General features: G+C 43.6%; 1 protein-coding gene across 2 annotated transcripts in view; it reads right to left on the bottom strand.

Moving 5' to 3' along the window:
* PLCB1 (phospholipase C beta 1) overlaps positions 1-22767 on the bottom strand; it is a 2228480-nt gene that overhangs the window by 621042 nt on the left and 1584671 nt on the right. For both annotated transcript variants that reach the window (XM_078649524.1, XM_078649525.1), the window contains exon 20: positions 14594-14758. In XM_078649524.1, coding sequence (XP_078505650.1) covers positions 14594-14758 — 165 coding nt within the window. The remainder of the gene's footprint in view (positions 1-14593; positions 14759-22767) is intronic.

The following is a 22767-nucleotide window of genomic DNA, read 5'->3' as shown; positions in this document are numbered from 1 at the left end:
TTAAGTAGCAAGGGGTCTCTTCGTCTATCATTGACTTTAAATTTAATATTTTCTTATCACGATTTTAAATTGTTATGTATTTATTATCTTATATGCAAAATGCTATTTTTATGTATATGTGAATGTCTTTTATGATGTAAATCGAATAAAGACCTCTTGACTGACTGACTGAATAAATTAACTGGTGAGGGTTTACTAAACAAAGAATTAGTTAAGAATTTTGGGATGACCACATGAGGTGATGACAACTCCCCTGCCCCGGCCCAATCACAGTTCATGATTCACAGATATTTGCAACTGTTGAGGGAGGGACATGCAAAATTAAAGGATATAACTTGAGTGACTTAATATTAAGATAGAGAGAGCTGCTACGAAGAGACGTTGATGCTAAGTGAGGAGTGGGCGAGAACCACTACTGGGAAGAACAGACTGAGAAGTTTTAATGCTTAAGACAGCCTAATTAGATTGAAGATTTGCAGAAGAATATCAAGGAGGGAAAGAGTGTAAGAGAGGGGTGCACTCTGGTCCGTCGGGTCCTAGAGAAGTGTAGTAGGTATATTCCTATCTAGCACCTGTCCCATAGTCTTTGTCTCCTGACTCTTAAATCAGATGACCTCCACTAATCCGTTTGGCCAGGGGTTGGGTTTCATGTTCCCACCTAGGTAATTATCTTTTATCTTAAATTTTGCAGATTCTTTGCAAAGTATGAGTTATTGTGTCTTTTGTTTCTTTATCTGTCACTCCTAATGCGTGGGGATTGTTGCATGTATTTGCGTTTTCTTTTTTAAAATATTTTTTATTTAGTGCATGATTTCAACATTGAAAATAGCACGTTTCAATTTTCAAACAAATTACGAGTACAGCGAGAAAGAAAACATACATATAATAAATCACCAAATTCTCAATTTCACGTGCCAACTAATCAGATAAACAATTGCGAGAAAGGAGCATATATTGAATCAGCAACACTTACTCATGACCAATTTTATTTGTTTCTTTGCACCCTCTCCCACCCATCCCACCCCACAGGGGTTAGGCACACACTTATCATCAGTGTATAGAAGAGGGAGAAAACAAATAAGCAGTAGATAGCTAAAGCGAAGGATCGGAGATCGATTTGAGACTCGCTCTTCCTCCCGAGCCAAATGGCCAATGGTTCCCAGATTTTTAGGCCAATCAAGCAGGACCGTAACCCTCTTTTTTCATAAATGGCTCTTTCAAAGTTATAATTTGCTACTAATCATGATAGCCATTAATGATAGCCTGGGGGGATGGATCTAGCCAAGCTGAGGCTAGGCAAAGTCTTAGCGCTAGAAATGCAGAGTTTATGGGAGAATTCTTTCTAACTATGAATCCCATAGACATAACCCATGCACATAGAAATAATCTAACATGCCTTTTGCGTGATGAAGAAAAGGATTTTCTAAATTTAGTCGAAGAAAGAAGGCAGGATTTCCAAAAGAAAGCAGTTGAGCAAAAGTCCCATATACCTTCATGGGCTGCATTAGAAGGGGATTATGGGATTATAAGAATGGCGAGGCTCATGCTGCAATGTTTTTGGACTTATCGAAACTATGGAAAGTCTGTCTACATAGATTAAAGACCGAATATAACAATATTTTCATTGGTACTAGCGAATGTGAACATACCTTCCTAATAATGGGGGGATGGGGACTAAAAGGAGGAGCTGATCCCGTATTTTCAGGAATCTATTATGTGTGTGGTAAAAATGCCTAATATAAGTTACCAGCACGATGGTATGGCAGTTGTTACATTGCCATTGTATTTCCAAAGGTATACCACATTGCTAAGAACAATGAAATGAGTGATATAAGTAAAGGACTAACAAGAAATAAAATAGCAAGATTTTCAGAAATAGTAGATGGTATATTTGGTGCATTGACACCGTCAGTTGGAGTCACATTATGTGCACATAAGATGCGTCTATTGCCCACTGTAGTAGACCGTTTATCAACCAATACTGCTGGAGGATTTTTAATTATCAATACTAAAATGGTTGCGATCAGATCTATGGTTTAGCAAAATAGACTTGCCCTTGATATAGTTTTGGCAAAAGAGGGTGGAGTCTGTGGCATCTTGAAAGTTTAACAATGCTGTACATATATCCCAGATAAAAGTAAAGGTATTGCGGGATATATCAAGAATATTTCCAAGATCCATAATGATTTGACCCAACTGGAGGTTGACGGTGCATGGGGAGTATTTAGCAAAAGTCTTTCTAAATTGGGTAATTGGTTTTCTGCTTTTGGAAGTAGTTTATTAGGGATAATAGTGATACCAATTATTTCAACAGCATTAGTGACATTAATTATAATGTTGACCTATAGATTTTGTAAGGGAAAATTGAAGACAAAGTCAACGATTGAAATGAAGAACGAAAGAATGGGAAGAAAAAGAAAGTGGGAAGAGATTGAGTTAGAGGAATTGAAAGACAATTTGTATAGTAGAATGAAAGGAATAAACATGAAGGAAATAAATAAATAAGATATAAATACAAATGTAGACACTAAAATCTAATTGGCAATTGGTAATGATGGGCATTTTATGGTGGCTCTAAAATGCCAAGAGCGGAGATTGATGGAGCAAGGATTCAAAGAAAAGAAACTTGCTCAAATCAACCTCTTGTTAACAAGTAGGAATAGAGCCTTGAAAGAAAATTACCATATACATGACATGCATACATGGGGAAAAAGGCTTTCTGCTTGCCTAAATAACAAAGAATAATGTGCTACGTAACTGAAATCCTGCTTGAAACCGAACATCGCCTTGCGCATCTGCGAACCCGTCCCCCGTAAATAATCACGTGGTTAACCCATTTGAGAAGAAAAGTCTCACGCATGTGCAAGGAGTTGCTAACTTTAGGTCTTGAAGTACTGCATGCCTGGCGTACGCTCGCCTGGATTTAAAAGATATTTTTTGCTACTAATGCGTTGCTTAACAAAGAAGAAAATAACATGGGATAGAGTAGAAGGGGGAGGTAAACAGTGATAATAACACATTTGAGAAACATCTGTTCATGATTCTTACATCAATAGAGAACGTTTTGGGCCTGATTTGCTAAGCCAAAAGAAAAGATGGCGGGTGAAACTTAACGCAAGTTGAGTCTGCGCACTAAGATCTGGGAATGACCTGCTGACCGAAACATTTATCGGCTACCAAGAACCAAGGACGTGTGCTTGGGAAAGTTCCTCAACTGAATAAATTATATAAAAATTGTATCTATCTATTTTGTGAAATGCATGTGAAAGGAAGTTTCCTGAGAATGGAATAAATTAACTGGGAAGGATTTACTAAACAAATAATTGAAACATTTTGGGATGACCGCATGAGGTGATGAAAACTCCCCTGCCCCGGCCCAATCACAGTTCATGATTCACAGATATCTGCAACCTTTTAGGGAGGAATATGCACAATTAAAGGATATAACTTGAGTGACTTAAGATTAAGATAGAGAGAGCTGCGACAAAGAGACGTTTATGCTGAGTGAGGAGTGGGCGAGACCTGCGACCTAGAAGAAAAGACTGAGAAGATTCAATGCTTAAGACAGCCTAATTAGGTTGAAGATTTGCTGAAGAATATCGAGGACGGAGAGAGTGTAAAAGAGGGGTGCGCTCTGGTGCGTTGGGTCCTAGAGAAGTGTAGTAAGTATATTCCTATCTTGCACCTGTACTATAGTCTTTGTCTTCTGACTCTTAAACCAGGCGACCGCCACCAATCCTTTTGGCCAGGGGTTGGGTTTCCTGTTTTCACGAAGGTAATTATCTTTTATCTTAAATTTTGCAGATTCTTTGCAAAGTATGAGTTATTGTGCCTTTTGTCTCTTCATCTGTCACCCCTAATGCGTTGGGTTTGTTGAATGTATTTGTGTATTTCAATGTTATTTGATAAATTAATTTTCTCTCCCTTGAAAGTTGATGGCGCTTGCACTGTGAATCTGTATAAATTAGCGTTCATTTTGATTGAATTATTAGATAAAATCTATTGAATCTCACTTGGAGTCTGTGATCATTTTATTGAAAAGTTATAAAATAAATGAAGGAGTTTGTTAATATCACTATCAACTACTCGACTAATGGTCCATTGACCAAAGGAAGAGTGTTGATCTGTGAAAATTAGTTAGGTATTGACTAATTCAGATCAGAGAAAATAAAACCTGACCCCCAGTGAAACAGTCAGGAAATCTGAATGTATATATGGGCCCATTGTGAATGAAAATGTTGATGTGTGATACATTTATCCTGGCCTTTCGCTGGATCACTATATTTACCTCATGAAAGGATTATTGCCGCTGTGGATATCCAGAATGGAACAAGCTGCTAGTCATATAACTTTCAGTAGTCCTTGTGTAGGAGCCAAAGAGGTGGCAGGCTAGCATTGAGGTGTGACGTGCGATGGAAGTACTTCTGCTTATGATGATTTTATTTCCTGTACCAATGTGTTCCCAGGATACAGCACATTCTCATCACTGCGCATTGAAAAAGACGAGTAATAGATTGCAAGAAAAGTGAACATTTTACTCATTTACTGTTTATAGGTCGGGCAATTTGGAAGGTCTAAGAATAAATAAGGCTATAAGGGTAATACAAAAAAACATTGGTTCCAGTTCCATCATCTCATTGAGCCAGATCCAATACAATTTATATCCATTGTATATTTAAGTGAGGTAGGAGATGATTCTCATCTCAGCTTAACTTGTCCATTGATAAGACTATATACAGCATCAAGTTCTAATATTTTCATGAGATATCAGATCAGAAAAGGATCAGATGAAGGACATGGCCATGCTCTGATGGAGATTATGAACAAATTGGTTAACACCCTTTACACTTTAATTAAAAAAGGAAACTAGGAAATCTTCATTGTGATGAGGAGATATTTTAGTTGAGAGAGTGAAAGCTAGGAATGGATGTGAAAGGGTGTGGCTTTGATGCCAAGGGAACATGGCAGTTTGGTAACTTAATTCCCACCTGGACACATGGAGTTCAACATCATTCTATCGCCATCACAACACAAACTGCATTGGGACTGCAGAGAGAATAACTAGAAGGGACAGAAACAAAGATTTGTAGCTGAGAAAGGAGAGAGCCTCACCTGGCAGCGATCCACTCAATACCTCACTGGCAAGGCTTAACAAGACCATAACTGTTCTTGGGATGCTTGTGATCCCTTCTGGAGCGGGCCTCCCCTAGCAGTTCAAGATGGATTGTTCCCGTGAGGAACAGGGTCAGTACTGATTTGCATATGGTGGGCCTTTGTCTACAGTGGCAAAATCATGCTTTGGAGTGCTATAGTGAGTGATCAGTATTTAAGCTTCCCATAACTTTTTGTGTGCTTGATGTAATGTCCTAAGTGGCCATAGTTATGCCCATTTGTTGGTTCCTTGCTCACTGTGCTATAGGATTGAAGATATACCTCACTGACATCCCATCTGGAGGAAGCCTCTCTTCGCAGTTCAGGAATAGACTGTTTCTCTGTGGGACAAGGCAGTACTGATTTTCATATAGCGGCCATTATTCTAGAGTATCTCAGTGGGCAAACAATGATGGGCTGGAATGCTATCTCAGCAACTGTTAGTGTGGGAATATTTGCAAGATTTCCTCCGATCTCCCTTTGTGTGATTGCTGAAAAAGGATTCCAGACTATTTGATGAGATGAGGACTTGGATTCAGCCCTCACACTGTAGCCAATAGTGGAAATGGCCAGTTTACAAACTGCAGCAGAAAACAGAAGATGTTAGAGTTAAACGTGAAGGCATAAGAGGCTCAGACCGGGCAGAGAGACTAACCCATAGATAAGGTAGTATCATGGGTGACCATGCCAGCCAAGGATGGTTAGAAATCCCGGTGAGCACAGTGTGTGAGATAACTGCCAGCGGTTGCCAGTTAATACAGCTCAGCTTTCTTCCTGGAATAGATGCAAGAGGTGGCAGCAAGTACCATCCAGAAAGACTGCCCCTCTTGTCTGTCACTTCTTATGCTTATACAGACAGAGAGGTAAAAATACTGGATGATGTGGTCCCAACTCGGGCCAAAAAAGAGCAGTGCTGGGCCTAGAGGTTGACACATTAGCCTGACTTCATGGGGGCATGAGACCTGCAGGTGACAGATCAACCTGAGGTGAGGGCAATAGGTAAGTTGTCTGAGGGGCTCATTAAAAAGTGAGCAGTTTTGAAGGAAGGTGTTGGGACTGAAAAGTACTTTAGATAGTAACAGACATGCATCCCTGCCCAGAGTGCCCGAACTATACTCATGCCCTGATACCTAATTCTGAATTTTGTGGTCATAGGGAAACATGGACCATGCGTGTGCATTGTCTAGTGGACTGTGGTGTGGTTGGATAAGGAGGGGCACCAGAAGCGCTACCCCCATAGTGGTAAAAGGCTACTGCCTTTACCAAGAGTTAAGCAGCATGAGTACGGTGGTAGCAGCATACCGTGTAGTGATCAGAAGTGAATAGGTCCATTTTAACCCGCGTCACTAGACTGAAACCTACAGGTTTCCTTATTTAAAGTTCCGCTGGTGTGTGTTTAACTCATCTCTTGGCCTATATCAGTTTGGTGTGGTGTCCTGGGCAGCATAGGAGTGGCATGTCTACGCTGGGTGTATGTGTGACTAGGAAGGGTACAAAAGTGGGATAAGACAGCGCTGAGAAGTGCACGCATTCTAATGCATGTGCTGAGTGTATGTGTGCCTGTGAATGGTACAATACATGACAGACTATGGGTTCCATTTTGGGAGACTTGGGCTGTATGGTGAAACATGAGGAGAGGAGATGGAGAAATCCCCTGAGACACATTTGTGTATTATTGCATTCTTGTAAGCTGGGTGGGACACCCTGGAGAAGGGAGAGCCAGGATTCCCCTTTATATTTCAAACTTTGATTCAGAGAGACTTCATAAAAAAGGGGCTTGGGCACATCTCAGGAAGGAGAAGGGGCTGATAAACAGAAGTGCTGGGGCCCTTGCTAACATTTTGATTTACATATCACCGTGGCTAACATCCAGGTGTGCACTTTAGTCGCTCCCATGGCTTGTGGTGTGAGGCTTTGGAGCCACTCCTGCTGCAAAAGACTACTTTCAAGAGAAAGAGCAGGCAGAGGAGTGGGCCCTTCAAAATGAAGCAGACTGACAATCATATAGTGAGCTTGAGACCACACAAATTGTCAACTGTCAAGCAGCCTGTCCTGTCAGATAATGCTCTGGGGAAGCCAGTCTTTCCACCACCATGCTCTGACTCATACAGGTATACATTAGAGCAGTGACAGGGCCCCAATCACTGTGATCTGCTAGAAGTGACAACTCCCACTCTCAGGGATCACAAGCTTGCCCTCTGGGTCCAACACACAATTAAGGGATACTGGGGCATTCTCTACCCTGCTCGCAGGTATTAACCCCCCCCCCCTTTATGTTGCTGAGGTCTCCTTCCATGTTTGCAAAAAATCACAGGTGAGGTATGAAGTAGGGTTTAAGCTTGGGAAAAGATTTCCAAATAAAAATATGAATTTAAAAACAAATTGATTTTGATGTCAGATTATAATATTAGGGATATTTGGTTTTACACAAATCACTGAGTGTCACGGCACAAGTATTGGAACTCTCCGCAGAACACCACTTATTACCAATAATAAGCTACTATAAACTGACATCAAAACTTCTATCCTCATGTTTTGCAACTGTGATTTTTGCAAGAATGGAGGTTGAACTCAGCAATATTGAAAGCTTCACTATGGTAGAGCTAAACAAAATGTATAAGAAGAGGGGCTGAATCTAACAAAAGGCTCCAAGAAACTGGAGTACCAGATAGCCTTCACAGCCTAGAAAGAGGTCTGCATATTGTGGTCTATATCACAGGGGCAGGGGGATGATGGTGCAGAGGATCTGGATGAGACAGAGGAGGAAGAAGAAAATGACTTGACAATGGCATCAGAGGTGAGAGAAGGCCCACAGATGTGAGATCACATGCCTTGTCCAGTGTAAAGAGTAATGTTTCCTCTCAAAGGGTGCCCATGCAGAGTTGGAGGACAGTCAAGTTGAGAGAGAGCTGGGGCTGCAACTGAGCACTCTGGCCATAGAGGACAAAAAGCTAATAAGGGGGAAGAGGAAAGCGGAAGCAAATGCAGCAAGGTCCCTGGAGGCAAAAAAATTCAGGAGCTTAGATAACCTCATAGGAAAAGTGGCTGGCTCTAGGTGAGAAGAAAATTATACTGGCACATGAGATGAGCTAAAAACTGGACCTGAAAACCAAAAAGGTCACAGAGTCTAAAGAAGATGATTGCAGTGACACAGTGGTGCCCAGTGGAGGTAAAATACTCCACAACCCCAAAGGCCTGGTGCCTAGCTTTTTTGGTGAGAGATGATAATGACGAGTGGTTTGAATCCAGTGAGGGAACGTTGTGCATGCACAGTGTCCCAGAGGAGGATTGGGGGCTAGTCTTTGGAAGCATATGCCAGTCACTAGAAGGGAAAGCCTATTGGCCCTAGATAACATTGACAGGATGAGCCTTGCCCCCATGAAAGAATCCCATACTGTCAAGTTTGGTCTTACCTCAGAGAAATACAGTTTCAAGGTGAGGAACAGCCGAAAACTCTCTAACCACTCCTGGGTTGGTTTTGTGGACTTCTACAGTAAGGCACTAGATGGTTGGCTTGAGGGCAGCATAGTGCATGGCTATGATGGGCTTTAGAATCCATTCACGAGACAGCACATGTTTAGTAATTGAATTGCAGTGCAGCTCACTGTACCCTCTACCCAGAGATCTTGCTAAGGAGACTAACCTCTAGGTTAGCATCATAGTGTTAAAGAAGATACCTGCTGCTGACCCTAAGAAAGGTAGATAGGGTCCCCATCAACAGATGAGGGAGAAACAGGGAAAACCAAAAGGAGTTCTTTAAAGACCCCACAAAATGTTTTCAGGGGAAAGACTCCCCTTTTCAGCACAGGCATAGAAAGGAGGATGCCATCTTCTCCCACAGGAAGCAGTCCCAAATAGGTAGGCCTACCCTGGAAATGGTCAATGAAGTGGTGAGTGAGGAGGTTGCCCCAGTTAGTTTTGGGGTGAATACAAAGATGGCTCTTGTGTCCCTGGGTATCAAGGAGATGGTGTCTAAGGCTCACATGCCTGACAATACAAAACCATATAGGCAATGGGTCACCATCAATGGGCAGAAGGGCGGAGAGATAAAGGAGCCAGTTGGACTAATGTAGGCTGTCATCCGGTGTACTCAGAACAGGTGATGCTGGATGTAGTACACCAGGTTGAGACAACTGACAACCAAGTGAGTCCCTATCCAGTGACATTAGTTCCCTTCAAATGGGAGAGTATGTTCCTTTAAGGTAGCTGTAAGGCTAGCCATGCCTGCTAACTGTCTGTTAGGAAATGACCTACAACACACCATCTGGAAAGAGGTAAAGCTCAGGTCCCACTTGGTAATGTTGGGATTGCCTGTGTGGGTGTGACTGACTTCAGGGCTCATGGCAGCCCATCAAGAGACTCAGAAGGACCCAGAACCTGAAAGAGTGGCTCAGGTGCCTGCCAAGAAGAGGAAGGGCAGGGTGAGTGGAAAACCCACATCAAGAGATAGCCATGGTCCAGGTCTAGACTTATACTATGGGCAAAGCACTGGAATCTACAGGGGAAGACATTGCTGCCCTGGGAGACCTACCTGAGTTAGCCGGATGGCAAACTGAACGTGGACCATCCTGGACAGTTTTGCTTGGCACAAAAGGAGTGTCCCACTCTTGAGGGCCTACAATGGCAGTCAGAGGCCGAGGCAGCTGACAATACCCATGGGCATCACCTAATTTTTTGGGTGAATGATCTCCTGTATAGTGGGCCTAAAGTCCTTGAGTCTGGGTCAAGACCATGTGTTGCTGGTCTCTCAGTGCTACTGGGCCTTCCTACTTGAGTTGACCCTGAATGACATAATTATGGGCTTACCAGAACCCATGAAACATGAGTGGTACTTCTTATTAACATGCCTGCTATTTGTGTACTGGGAAGTGCCTCAGAAGAGAGTGGTATTCAGTCCCTGTATAACGTCTGTCTGACTACCCTGTGCCTGGACTTCTCGGTCTTGTGAAGAAACTCCCATAAGATGTAGTGAGCTACATGTTATCCCGCAGGTCACCGATGAGGCACATCTAGAAAGAGGCCACTGAGAACCTGGAGGCCAGTCAAGAAGCACTGGTCCGACCAGACAACCACTCTGGTGGAATATCAGCCTAACTAAAATGTGTGGATGATGAAGCGTGTGGAGCCCTATCCCTCAAAATGCAGTGGACCAAGCCCTATGAGGTGAAGGAGCATAAAGGCGAGGTGAACTACCTGGTGAACCTCAAGACATATAGGAATCCCTTACGGATTCTACAAGCAAACTGTCTTAAGTTCCACTTAAAGAGTCCTGAAATCACTATGCTCTTGATGATATATGAAGGTGAAGAGGAGAAAAGTGAATCTCTTCCAGACCTTCCATCTTCCAATAGGCAAGATGTGTGAGTGGAACAATTTGTCCTCTCCCCTACCCTGACTCAAAGCAAGAGAGAGCCTATCACAATTTACAAGAGCAGCCTGCCTCTTTATTCTCACTTCCTATAGGGATCACTGATTGGTGTACCCATGACATAGACATGGGGGACAGAATGCCAGTTAAGAATAATATCTACAATCTGTCAGAAAAAGTGAGAGCCAGCATGAAGGGTGAGGTTTTATAAAGGTTGAACATGGGGGTGACTGAGCCTCTGGTACAGCCCAGTAGTATTGTCAACCAAAGCTGCTCCACCAGACACTACACCAGAGCCTGTGTGGATTACAGGGGCCTCATTCCAGTCACAAGGCTGATGATCACCCTATCACCAGAGCTGATGAGCTCATTGATCAGTTTAAGCCTGCCAAGTTCCTCAGTACCTCTAACTTGACGTCAGGGTATTGGCAGATTGCTGGTACTCAGAGAGACGAGGAGAGGCAAGCATTCTCCACCCCAGAGAGATGCCTTTTGGCCTACAGAATGAACTTGCCACCTTTCAGAGGTTGGTCAGCCAAGTCCCTAACAGGGCTAGAAAATGTCAATTCTGCCTACCTGGAATCCATTGCTAATTTCAGCTCCAGCTGGATGACCACCCGCATCTCGAGGAAGTGTTTCTGGGCCTGCAAAAGGCAGGTCTGACTATCAAGGTCAGTAAGTGCCTGATAGGGCAGGGATCAGGTTTGTACTTGGGCCACCAAGTCAATGGAGACAAAGTTTAGCCTCTCCAGCACAGCTTCCCAAGACCTACATCCAGGTAAGAGTTTTCTTAGGTCTCAGTGAGTACTATACGGATATGGAACCAAGGTATCCCCCTTAACTGAGCTGACATCAAGAAGAAGCCCAAAATGTTGACTGGTCAGAAGAGTGCTATAAAGCTTTAGATACCTAGAAGGAAGCCAGGTGCATAGCACCATTGCCTCAGGCACTTGACTTCCACAAGGAATTCCTAGTTCAATCTATTGCTTCAGAGAATGACATTAGGGCCATCCTGTCACAGCTAAGCCAGGAGGGCTTGGACCATCCTGTAGAATTCAACAGTAGGAATCTACTTCCCAGGGAACAGAGTTGAAGTGCAATTGAGTGGGAAGCATTCGCAGTGGTGTGGGCACTGAAGTAGTTGAGACCATACTTATTTGGGACTTGCATCTAGGTTCAGACAGACAACAAAAACCCCTTAGGGGCTGATGCAAATGCAGGACGCAGATCCAAAACTGTTAGTCCATCTCCATACATGAAATGGACCTTATAGTGGTATTCACCCTAGGAGTGACCACTTCAATGCTGATTGTCTTTCTAGGTTTAGTCTCCTTAGCGATGAGTACTCCAAGAGGGTGGGTAGTTCCCACTGCTTTCTATTGCAGGGGACACATGTAGGAAAATAGCATTCTTTTGCTGAATCCATATGTGCTGTCCATTGGGACTCTTACTCATGCTAACCACTGGGCAAGAGCTTGAGCTCTTCTCTCTAAACAGGCTAGAATTAGCATACTCCTTATTGGCGCAATTAATTTACTTTTAAGTCCTAGTAAATGGTACCAAGTGGCCTGTAAATTAAATGCTACTAGTGAGCTGCAGGACTCATTGTGCCGCCCACTAATGCAGCACTGCAAATCATGTCTCTAGGCCTGCAACTGCAGCCTCAATGTGCTGTTTTAAACTGCCATTTCGACCTGACAGAATAAGCCTTCTGCCACTCCTAACCTTCCTTTATAATATTTGTAAGTCACTCCTCAGTAGGCCTTAAAAGCCAAAATGGGAGGGTGAAAGGTATTTAAAAAACATCAGACATATATATTTAATGTTTTGGATGTCCTGGCAATGAAAAAACCTCCAAAATAGTTTTTGATTGTGACAAGGCTGGCTCTCCTATAGGTTAAACCTGTGTTTCACTATTAGCTTTAAACAGTGCTAAATTCAGTTTGGGAATGGCTAGAAAAATAATTCAAAGAATAATTTTAATAATAATGAAAAACAAGTTAATGCTCAAGTCAGATTTTATATTACTATTTCGAAATTACACTTTTAGAAAGTGGTTATTTTCCTCTCCAAAACTAAAATGCTTTCCTGCCAGTGTCCAGCTGTCTCCTGACCTCTGGTTGCTTCCCTGTTGGAGATTTGTATGGCTTCCAAATAGTGGATGAAGGGCTCTGGGTGTGAGAAGGAGGACTCCTCCCTTGACGGGATGGCCTGGGAGGCAGTGCCTAACCCCTTCATGAGCTTCAAAGGGTGCCTACCTTGTCACTGGCAGGTGAAGCCCAAACTTAAGCCTGCCTTCCCATCATCTTTCTAGTCAGACTGGCACCAAACCAAATGCGAGTATGAGACCTGGCCAAAACTGGTTTAGGGGTGGGCATGGGCTTGCCTTCTACCCACAGGCTGTCACAGTGCATAAAAGTGGACCCCACAGACCTCTTTTCAGAATAATCCTAGACTTGTGAAAATCAAAAGAAGGACTGCACTGCTGTCTGAAACATGAATGTAGACTCACCCTGCTTGCCTTGATCCCAGAACCCCAGAAGCGACTTCAATGGCCAGTTGGCCGACCTCCTTTTTGAACCACAGGGATACAACAAGGTTTAAGAAGACTCAATCACTGCAACTGCCCAGCTTACCAATTCCAACCACACCTGCCCTTAACCCTGCTGCTGGCCTTTCCTATAGTGATTTCCAACCCACAGGTGGTGCAGCCAGATAGTTTCCCCCTGCCCCGGGCTTTGGACCCTTGTTTGGTGTTAGTGTACTAACCCTGTCAAGCCAAAACTGCACGAAGTGGGACTTTGAAACGTTTTCCAACTGTCTGGCGGGAGAACTGATGAGCCCAGTATTGTAGTCAAAGCTGCAGTCATCGAAATCAAATCCCCAGTTGTCCTCTACTTGGAGGTTTGCTCTGCTGAAGGAGATATGACTTCCAGAAAGGTTATTAGGTATGAACATATAGAGCTTCATCAAGACTGATGCTGAGCAGCATCTGATCGACGTTGAGGAGTTCCTGGTCATGGACCGTCAATCACTCAGAGCTTTTACCACCTTTGTCGATGACCGCATTGGGATACTCCTAGACTCTTTACCATCTGGCTGTCATTGAGCACGGCTTCAGATCCATTTTGGTCCACCAATGACCCATCAACAACCATTTCTTGTCCATAAAAGTTTTAAAGTCAGAGGGTAAGCTTTTCACTGGTACAAAACTGGTTCCTGTATCCGTCCTGCACTTTATCGCGGTCTGCCTTAATTATTGACCCACTACTTAGCAAACAGAAACACACGTTTTGTTCTTTGTGCTTTTGGCACTATTTTTAATTCAAACTTTATACATATCTCTGGGACTACTTATTGGATTTTTCTTGTTTTGGTTTTATTTCTTATAGTATTTTCTATTTTTCTAAATTGGTTTAAGATTTTTCATCTGTTGTATGTTCACTTTATTACTCTTTGAGTACTGCATACATTCTTTACACATTGCCTGAAATGTAACCCTGACTGCTTATTGCCCAGCTGCCAGAGGGGTAGCACAGGTTTTATATTGACTTTAGTGGTTCATCCTGACAAAGATTGTGATTATTATTTTAAGTGGTTTCTCACCCCCCTCAACTAATACTTCAATTTCTTTCATTCACACACTCTAGTTGGTGTTCACAAACTTTGAAAGCAAACCACATTTTTGAATGCCCACTCCTCACCCCTTCTGTGGGATTTAGTGCCACATAATATTACAGTACTTGAATAACATTAGGAATGAGTAAAATAGTTTGTGACCTCTGTGTCCGCTATTGAGAATTCCTTAAACCATTTTAGCTTGAAAACAAACCTATATGTACAAAAGAAGCCCAATATGTCATTCATTAAGCAATATTTTGTAAAATAACAATGGGCAAATGCATCCCTATGTCCCACTTTTCTTACATATCAAATATTGATAAAAAAACTCATACTATAGTGGACATAGTTTTTACATAAATGTATTTAGTCACTTCTGTTGTTACTATTGTACCTGGTTGTCATGATATATAGCAACACTAACTTATTAAATCAAAAAAACTAAAAACAAACCTTCTTAAACACGATGGGCTCTTCTTCCCACACAGGGTTGATTGCATTGCCTTGGGAAGTCTTTGTCTTGAAAGCTTTCCGCCGCGTGTCCACAGGCAGGCCAAACATATCTACTTCTACATAAGTGCCAACTTTCTTATCAGAAAGAAACTGTCCTGAAATGATCTAAAAACAAACACAATGTATAATTCAAAAGTCTCCTCTTTTTTTCAAAATAACCACTAACGCACAAAAGCACACAATATATTGCTTTAGGGTCTTGATGGTTAAAGGAGGACCTGTGTGTTAGGTTTATAAATTGAACAACTCAGCTTAACATCGTGAGCAGTTGAACTTACTTCTTATATTAAAAAAAGACTACACATAAAAATTCAACAAGAACACACAAACAACAACTTGAAGGGATCATTGATTGCCACATTAAGAAGCTCTTAGAGCATCAGACATATATAATATCATCTGAGCTGTGGTTTTTAAAGACATAACAGAAAGCAACAAACATTGACAGAATAAAGATGAGTCTCCTTATAAGCATGAATCAAGAAAATAAAATCACAAAAATGTGTCCTGCATCAGGACAATGTGCAAACTAATGAGAGGCCTTCTTAACAGATTACAGAGCATACACTTAGGTTAGAATGCAAATGAGCATCAATACAAAATTACAGCAGAACAGCATTAAATGGCCCTTTTTAATGTTCAAGTGAGGCAGGACAATATATTTTCTTCTACCTCTACCACAATATCAAAGATTTAATATCTACTGGCACTTACATCAGTGCCACAACATTGACAAATAGAATATTGTCAAGTTAAATAGATGTGGAGTTACAATAGTAAATCTCCACTGTTTATGTATAATTACCTTGGTAATATAGTGGTAGTCAACATTGTGGAGTCAACATATATTGATAATATTGATGTGAATATTGTGAGAGGCACTTGACTTGCACAAGGAATTCCAAGTTAAAATCGATTCTTCAGAGAATGACATTGACAGCCTAAGTTGTCAATATTTCTCTCTCCTCTTTTCTCTTTAGCTTTGTATTTTGTTCACCTTGCTTCAGTAGTGGATACATTTATACTTTTCACTTTAGAATATGCTAATTACAATCTATCTAATTCCTCTGGAGGAGTTTAGCCATTTTGGAATTATAGGCCCATGCTTCAAGCATTTATTTTGGTAGTGTTAACAATACTTTCAGTGGAGATTGACAATGGGTTAAAGAATGTTTTAGAAAGCATGGTGAATATTGTTTCACCTCTACTGAGAATAACATCTGAACTTTTGTATCAAGGTTGCCCTCAAAATATGTAGTCCACTTTTAGAGCTAGTCAGATGGCAATTTTGTTATCCACCTTCATCTCAAAAGTCCATTGGCTTTACACTGAGCCTAACTCTCAGGTCAACTGCAGTGGATTCTTATCAGCTGTTTTTCTGATCTGTAGAAGGATCGGACAAGGCTGTACTCTCCTGTCCTTGCTATTTCAACTGGCTAAAATCCTGCTTGTAAGGAAATGCCTCTTCTTTGTATGGTCACCTATAAGTTTTTCGACTGATCCTATTAACCAGAACTCAGTGGCAGTGTACAGACCATAAAGTATATGAGATATTGGCTGTACCAAGGTAAAGAAATTACTAACTTCCCTGTAAATCCCAAGTAAATGGTACCCTGGTACCCAGGGCAAGTAAGTTAGACATTCACCCCAGGGCTTGCAGTACTGATTGTGTCACCTTGGAGGTTCCACAAGTAAAACCTGTCCCCCAGGCTACCACTGGAGATTGGCAGATCAGTCATTCACTGCTAGCCCGATTTCGCCATTGAAAGTGATTGCAAAGCCACCACTTCCCCAGCACATGTGGGTAAGTCACCCATCTGGTAGGCCTCCCGAGCCATAAAGGCAATGTGCACCATGTGATGCAGACAGGACATGCACATTGCAAAACAATAGTTTTTACTGTGAAAAAATATGGGGCCTGATTTAGATTTCGGCAGACGGGTTAATACGTCACAGCGGTGAGAGATATCCTGTCCCCTGAAATATAAATCCCATAATATCCCATGGGATTTAAATTGCGGTGGACAGGATATCAGTCACTATTGTGACAAAGTAACTCGTCTGCCGAAATCTAAATCAGGCCCTTGGTCGCCCAATTGCAGAGGACAGGGTTACACAATGACCCCTCAGCTGTGCTAACTCCTGAATGGTGCGACCAAAGTAGGCACTACAGAGTATCAAACAACTTGTTACATTAAGTCTGACATGTATCTCAAGTCGAAATGAATGTAACTTGCTGTGGTGTCCAGCTTCAGCAGAGCTGCTACTTTGTTTCCTTTAAAACTCCTGTGTCTTCCCGGGCACATATGGAGCCTGCTCTGCAAAGACAGCTGCCCATTGTTTGGACAGAGAGGCTGGCATCGGGAGCAGAGAGAAGAAACTAGTTGCAAAACCAATTTCCCCAGGGACATGTAGCCCTAAGGCAGCCACACTCCGAGGTCGGCTAGTGAGATCTGAACAATGAGGGGGGGTTCTCGCCATACTGTGCCATACTGGGAGAGGGTAGAATGGTGCATTCTGGGATAGCCAGATTCCACACTCCACCAGATGGGTGGATACCTGGTAGCCCATTGGCTACCAATTGCATTCTTCCCTGAGGGCACTTTCCGAGCAAAAAGGGAGAACACCTGGCACCCAAACTTTAGATCTTGACCAACTTGGAAGAAGGATTGAAGGTGAAACTGCCCTGTATCACCGAGGGATCAGCAATGAGAGGCTTCACCATTAAAGACTGCAATTGCTGCACCTGGTAGCAAGCGAAGCAAGGGACTGTGACTGCACCTGCTACACTTGGTGGCTAAGGAGGAGAGGAACCGTGCCTGCTGTGTCCTGCTCAAGGGGCTTTGTTCCGCGCATGCGCTAAGTGACTAGCGCTAAGAGATACGCCGAAGGACTAGGACGTGGCTTGACGGACCGTCCGATATTTGTAAGGAGTCTTTGACGAATACAATTTCCACACAATTGGGATTTAACCTGTGACAACCCTCCCAGGAACACACAGCCCTGGGACTCCTGATCCCACTGTATCGGATTTATTTACACTCCTGCCATTCAGGACACCTTGACACCTAGGATTAAGGTCTTTTCTACTCACGAATTCGATTTCCTGGATAGATTTCAACTGAATAACCTGGCCCTGAGGAGAATCCCCACGACCACTAGGGATTCGAAACGCGTAGGCCCTCCCTGTTTTGGTCTGCCTCTGGTTGTTCTAGTGTTATAAGTTGTATTTCACTAGTCCTGACAACTGTACACTCACTTTTGTAAATATTTAGAAATAATTGATTTATTTTGACTCTAAGGAGTGTATTGTTTTGAGTTGAATTTTTTGCAAATCTACAGGAGACCTGTTACTTCCCCCACTGGTGTATGAATTCTCCAGTCTGTGTGAAGTACTCTAGTATGAATGTATGAATGTTTGTGGTATGACTGTGATATGTTTGGTTTATGATTGTATGATTGATATTTCACCTTGTGCTGTGTACCCTATTCTCAGTTTTTGTCACAAAAAAATTCTTTAGTGTTGACTATACCCCCAAAGGTTAGAATTGTTGTACCTTTTTATAGATTTTGCAAAATAAAGTGGCTATTCAATAGTATTTCCCAGCCTTGAAGTATATCTTTGTCTGGTGGATAATTGGTTCGTTAATTATACTATCAGTACTGGCATCCCTCTTTTGTTGTTCTGCTCAAGGGGAAGCTGTGTCCAGAGCACAATCAAGCCAAGAGAACTTCAAGGGCCAGCTGACTGGCCTCATGTTCGCAGCATACAGACACTACAGCTGAAGAAGCCTGCTGAGGCAAGTTGGTAGCCCAAAGTCTTTAAGCCGCCCTTGCAATACCAAGACCTGATGCACCTGATGGTTTGCTAAACCCAGAGGTGCTGTTGGAGAGTTGCTGGTTCCCTCATAAGTTGAGGTAATGGCCTAGGAGCAATTGGCCTGTAATAATGGGCGACTGGTAGTCCAGTGGCGACAGGACTTTGGCCAGACTGGAGAGGATTTCGTGGGACATCCACCCTGTAACCAGGACCCCCTCACCAACTTTTTGGACTGGAGAATCCATGGAAGTAGATCCCTGTGTCTACTGCATTGCATCCACAGCATCCTTAGAGCATTTTCAATGTCCATCATCCCTTACAGCAGGACCATGCCATTGGAATCCACACAATGCGTATACACCATAAAGTGCCAGGAATTGCTGAAGGACTTATTCTACTGTGAAGATAACTGTTCTTGAGGACATTTGTTGGAATTTAACAACATATGTACTTTGATAGACTTGTTTTGCGTTATGTTAGGTTAGCATTCATAAGGCTATGTTAGTAGCAGTCACCACACCTAATGTACCCCACTGAGTTTTCGTTATCATACAGACTTAAGTTAACGTTTGCAGCTCCATTTTGTAGTTTGTAGGTCATGTTACACTATGACTGGATTAAGCTCCAATTATTTGTATTCCATGCTTCAGCAGAAGATTATGTTCATCAATTGTTTTCTCTTGTGTTCAAGGTTGGGTTTCAAATTACTAATGATTAGGCCATCCTGCCCCTGCATGCCTATCCTTTTCCGTAGCCCTGCTCCCACGTTAGGAGGAGCCGACCCCAAGCAAGGCAGCCTTAAGATAGTGATAGCGTGTACCCATCTCGCATGTGGTAGCCCATCCTTCAGTGCCTTCCTTGTTCATATACGGCTCAAGCCGGTAACTTTTCACTCGGGCATGGTTGGGGGTTGTCGGAAGAATGATTATGTGTTACCGAGTGTTGGGGAGCCAGTCCCCTCGACAGCCATCCCTGGGTGCTGTTCAGATTGGACTCCACTGAAGTGTATTTTACCATTAAATCATTGTTTGTATTCTCTACTGTCTGACTGACTCTTCACTTGCTTGGAAGGCTATGAGGTGGTTGTAAGTGACCCGGGTGACCTTAATCGGGAAATTTCCTTCAGTTGGTGCCCGAGCAGAGACTCCAACGGATGAGTGGCCCATATTTTACCACAGACGGGTGAGGAGGATGGGGCCGCACCAGGTTGGATAGGTGGATCCGGGATCCCCACTTGATTGAGCTTAGTTCTCGCAGCTGCTCCACCTGTCTGATTGGGTGGTGCCTCGCCCAGTGGCCACCCCGGCTGGGGTCCTAAAAGGCGAAACCCTTGGATTTGACCGTTTGGTCAGAAGAGTCCGCAGTGGAGAATACTTTACTTGACCTGTGTGCACCAGGTGAGTTTGTTTCGGCTTGTGATAAATATGGTGCCGTCTTGAGTCCTAGCTTGTTTGAACTTGGTGGGTCAACGGATCCTTAATATACAGGGTGTTTGCGAAAACTCTGCCAGGCCACTTGTTGAATTCGGTCTACTCTTGAAAAGGCCTGGGGCTAGAGCCTATCTTCTTGTATTGGTACATTCATCGGACTGTCTGGTGCAGTCTGCGGATTGACTGGTAGAGTTTTCGGACCGTCTTGATTTTGTTGCTTGGTACTGTATTTGTCCAGTGCAGACAGTGAATGTGTCTTACATTAAGATGCCTTGTTTGAGTAAATTAGTTTTTTTTTGGATGCTGGTGTTGTTCTACTGAGGCCCGATAGGAAGCCTGCACTTCCAGATGGTACCCCAAATTTTGATGTACACGTCAAGTACGGTATTGGCCCTGTTATGTTTAGCATGCTCTGGCATAAGTATGCGAGGGACAATGCCGACTTGCAGTGGCCACTTACGGGTACATTTGATTAACAAAATGATTTTCCTGCAGGATAAATTATTTGCTAAAAGAAGAGAGTGGAGAAGGAGGCCCGGAGGGGGAAGGTGAAGACAATGACTCAGAAATCAGTGGCTTATGATAGAGAGAAAATAGAGAAGTGTATAGAATGTGCAGATAGGAAGTTTCACTTACAGAGTGATAAATGTTATGTCGCTCGGGAGGAAAGTGATGCTTTGTGGAAGAGCTATTAGATACCTGACCCCCACCTCCTTATACCCCGCAGAGGGTGTACCCCGTTGTTCTGACGTCTCAGTCTCCAGACTCTGCTCTTGCTATTGCTGGTCTTCCTGTCTCTGGCTCGGCTGCTCCGGCCTCGGCCCACCTGCTTCCTCTCTGTCTCTGCAAACTGCAGGTGCAAGGCTGCTAGTTCTCCTGTTATGTCTGATGGCCCTATACATGTTGTCTCCCCTTCTCTCACCTCTTCTTCGCAGCCGTTGCTAACGTTGATACCTGTTTCTTCATCCCCCCCTCAAATGTTTCGACTCCAGTACTGCTGAGTGCTGAGATCCTTGTGCATGGAGTAGATGAAGGGAACTGGGCAGCAGCGTGAGAACGAATGGTGAGGGTGCTGAGATCTGATGTGGGAAATGAGGAGAAAAGAATGGTGGCTGATCAGGCTGCACAGTGGGCCCAGAATCCGATTTACAGCGTGGAAGATGTGTGGAGTGTGATGAAAGATTACGAGCCGTTTGTGCAGCAGCACGCTCTTAAGCATATGTTGGCTACACTCATAGGATTGGGGGAACCGTTTTTCAATGGTGTGGCACCACAGATCATATATGACATCCGGGATCGTGTGGTTGCTACTGACTTGGCCCCCAATTAAGTTTTTAGTAATGTTGCGACATTGGTTGGCCATCGAAGTAGATTACATCAGAAGACCCCAACGATGGTTACGCAATTCCCTATGAGGGAGGTACTCCCCATTTACCATACCAAGATTCTGGAGCAGCGTAATGCAGCAAACGTTGTTATTCAGCAAAGAGTAGAGGCCGCTTCCAGGAACAGTGGGTCTACACTCCTTGAAAGAGGAGTGAGGTACTATCCCTTAAAAGCCAGTTGCCAGACCCTAGGAAAAATCCAACTGCGTACTATAAGGAATTGACAGAGGCGGCTTACTCCACGGTAATGACACTAGCTGATATTGAGACGTTTTTGGGATTATTGGTACCGGTGGATATATGGAGGCAGGTGCATACGCAGGACCATGCAGTGGGGTTAGGAGGGACATGGAACGAGATAATGGCATGGGATAAGGAACGAAAGCCTGTCGAGTAGCAGAGAGCAGAAATATTAGCTTTACTGAGTCGCATTATCACTTATATGCATTCCCTTATTCCACCTAGACGAGTAGATTGGGACAAGTTAGCAGCATGTCGTCAGAAGAAGGATGAAAGTCTGTCTGATTTCTTCACCAGGTTTGAAGGGGTGTTTTGGGATTTTAGCAGCCAAGATTTGTCAGTGGAGGGTGGTGCCCGATTGTTAGTCAACAGATTTGTTGCAAACTTGTTTCCCGAGATCGCGACTCACCTGCAGGCTTCAGAAAGTACTTGGACTACCTCCTCCCCATCAGTGATATTGAATATGGCACATTATTATAAGCATAGAGAAAATGAGTGGAAGGAGAAAGTGGAGAAAAAGAATAAGGACTTAAAGACAAAGGTGTTGATGCAGCAAGTGACGAGGGGAAATGGAAGAGGAAGAGGGAGCTAGGGTGCGGCCCAGCAGTTGCCTCGGACTAACAGAAATAGCATCGTAGGTGCACCTGTCGGGCCGAACCAATGTGCGTAGTGTAAAAAGGAGGGGCATTGGCGAAGTGAGTGCCCGGAGCTGTCACACAAAGTTGCGGCCCCAAGAGGTCAGGGTTTTAGAGGACGTGGTCATGATGGAGGTGGCCGTGATGAGATGCAGACAGAGGATTCGTCGAATGGTTGTCAGAGTCAGAATTATTTTGACGGTGGTGAATCGAGGCAGATATCTGGCCCATTCAGCGCATCTTGCGTGGCCTGTGCCTACTCGCGTGATGGGGTCATGATGCATTCTGACACTCACTTCACACGTGACGGGGAACATGGCGGCTGGCTAACCGCCCGTCGCGGGAGCTCTTGAGGGAGGGATGAGGGAATCCAATATCGGAGGCTTGAAATGAAAGCAGGTTGTACGGTGCATATTTAAAAGCTTACCAGACTGAGTCCGCTTCGGATGTTTGAATGGGTGTTGCAACGGAGCCCGCTGTCATCAGTGCTTCGAGTTGGGGTTGGGCAGCGGCTCTGCTGAGGAAGTCTCAAGCTGCAATGGCTCTGGTTAGTTTCCGGGTTTACAGTGGCAGAGTCAGAACCAGTCCTCAGTGCCCTGAAGGC

This window comes from Lissotriton helveticus, chromosome 6, assembly GCF_964261635.1.
Source record: "Lissotriton helveticus chromosome 6, aLisHel1.1, whole genome shotgun sequence".
NCBI lineage: Eukaryota > Metazoa > Chordata > Amphibia > Caudata > Salamandridae > Lissotriton > Lissotriton helveticus.
Note: the sequence above shows the minus strand (reverse complement) of the source record. Positions and strands in the feature narration are given on the sequence as shown.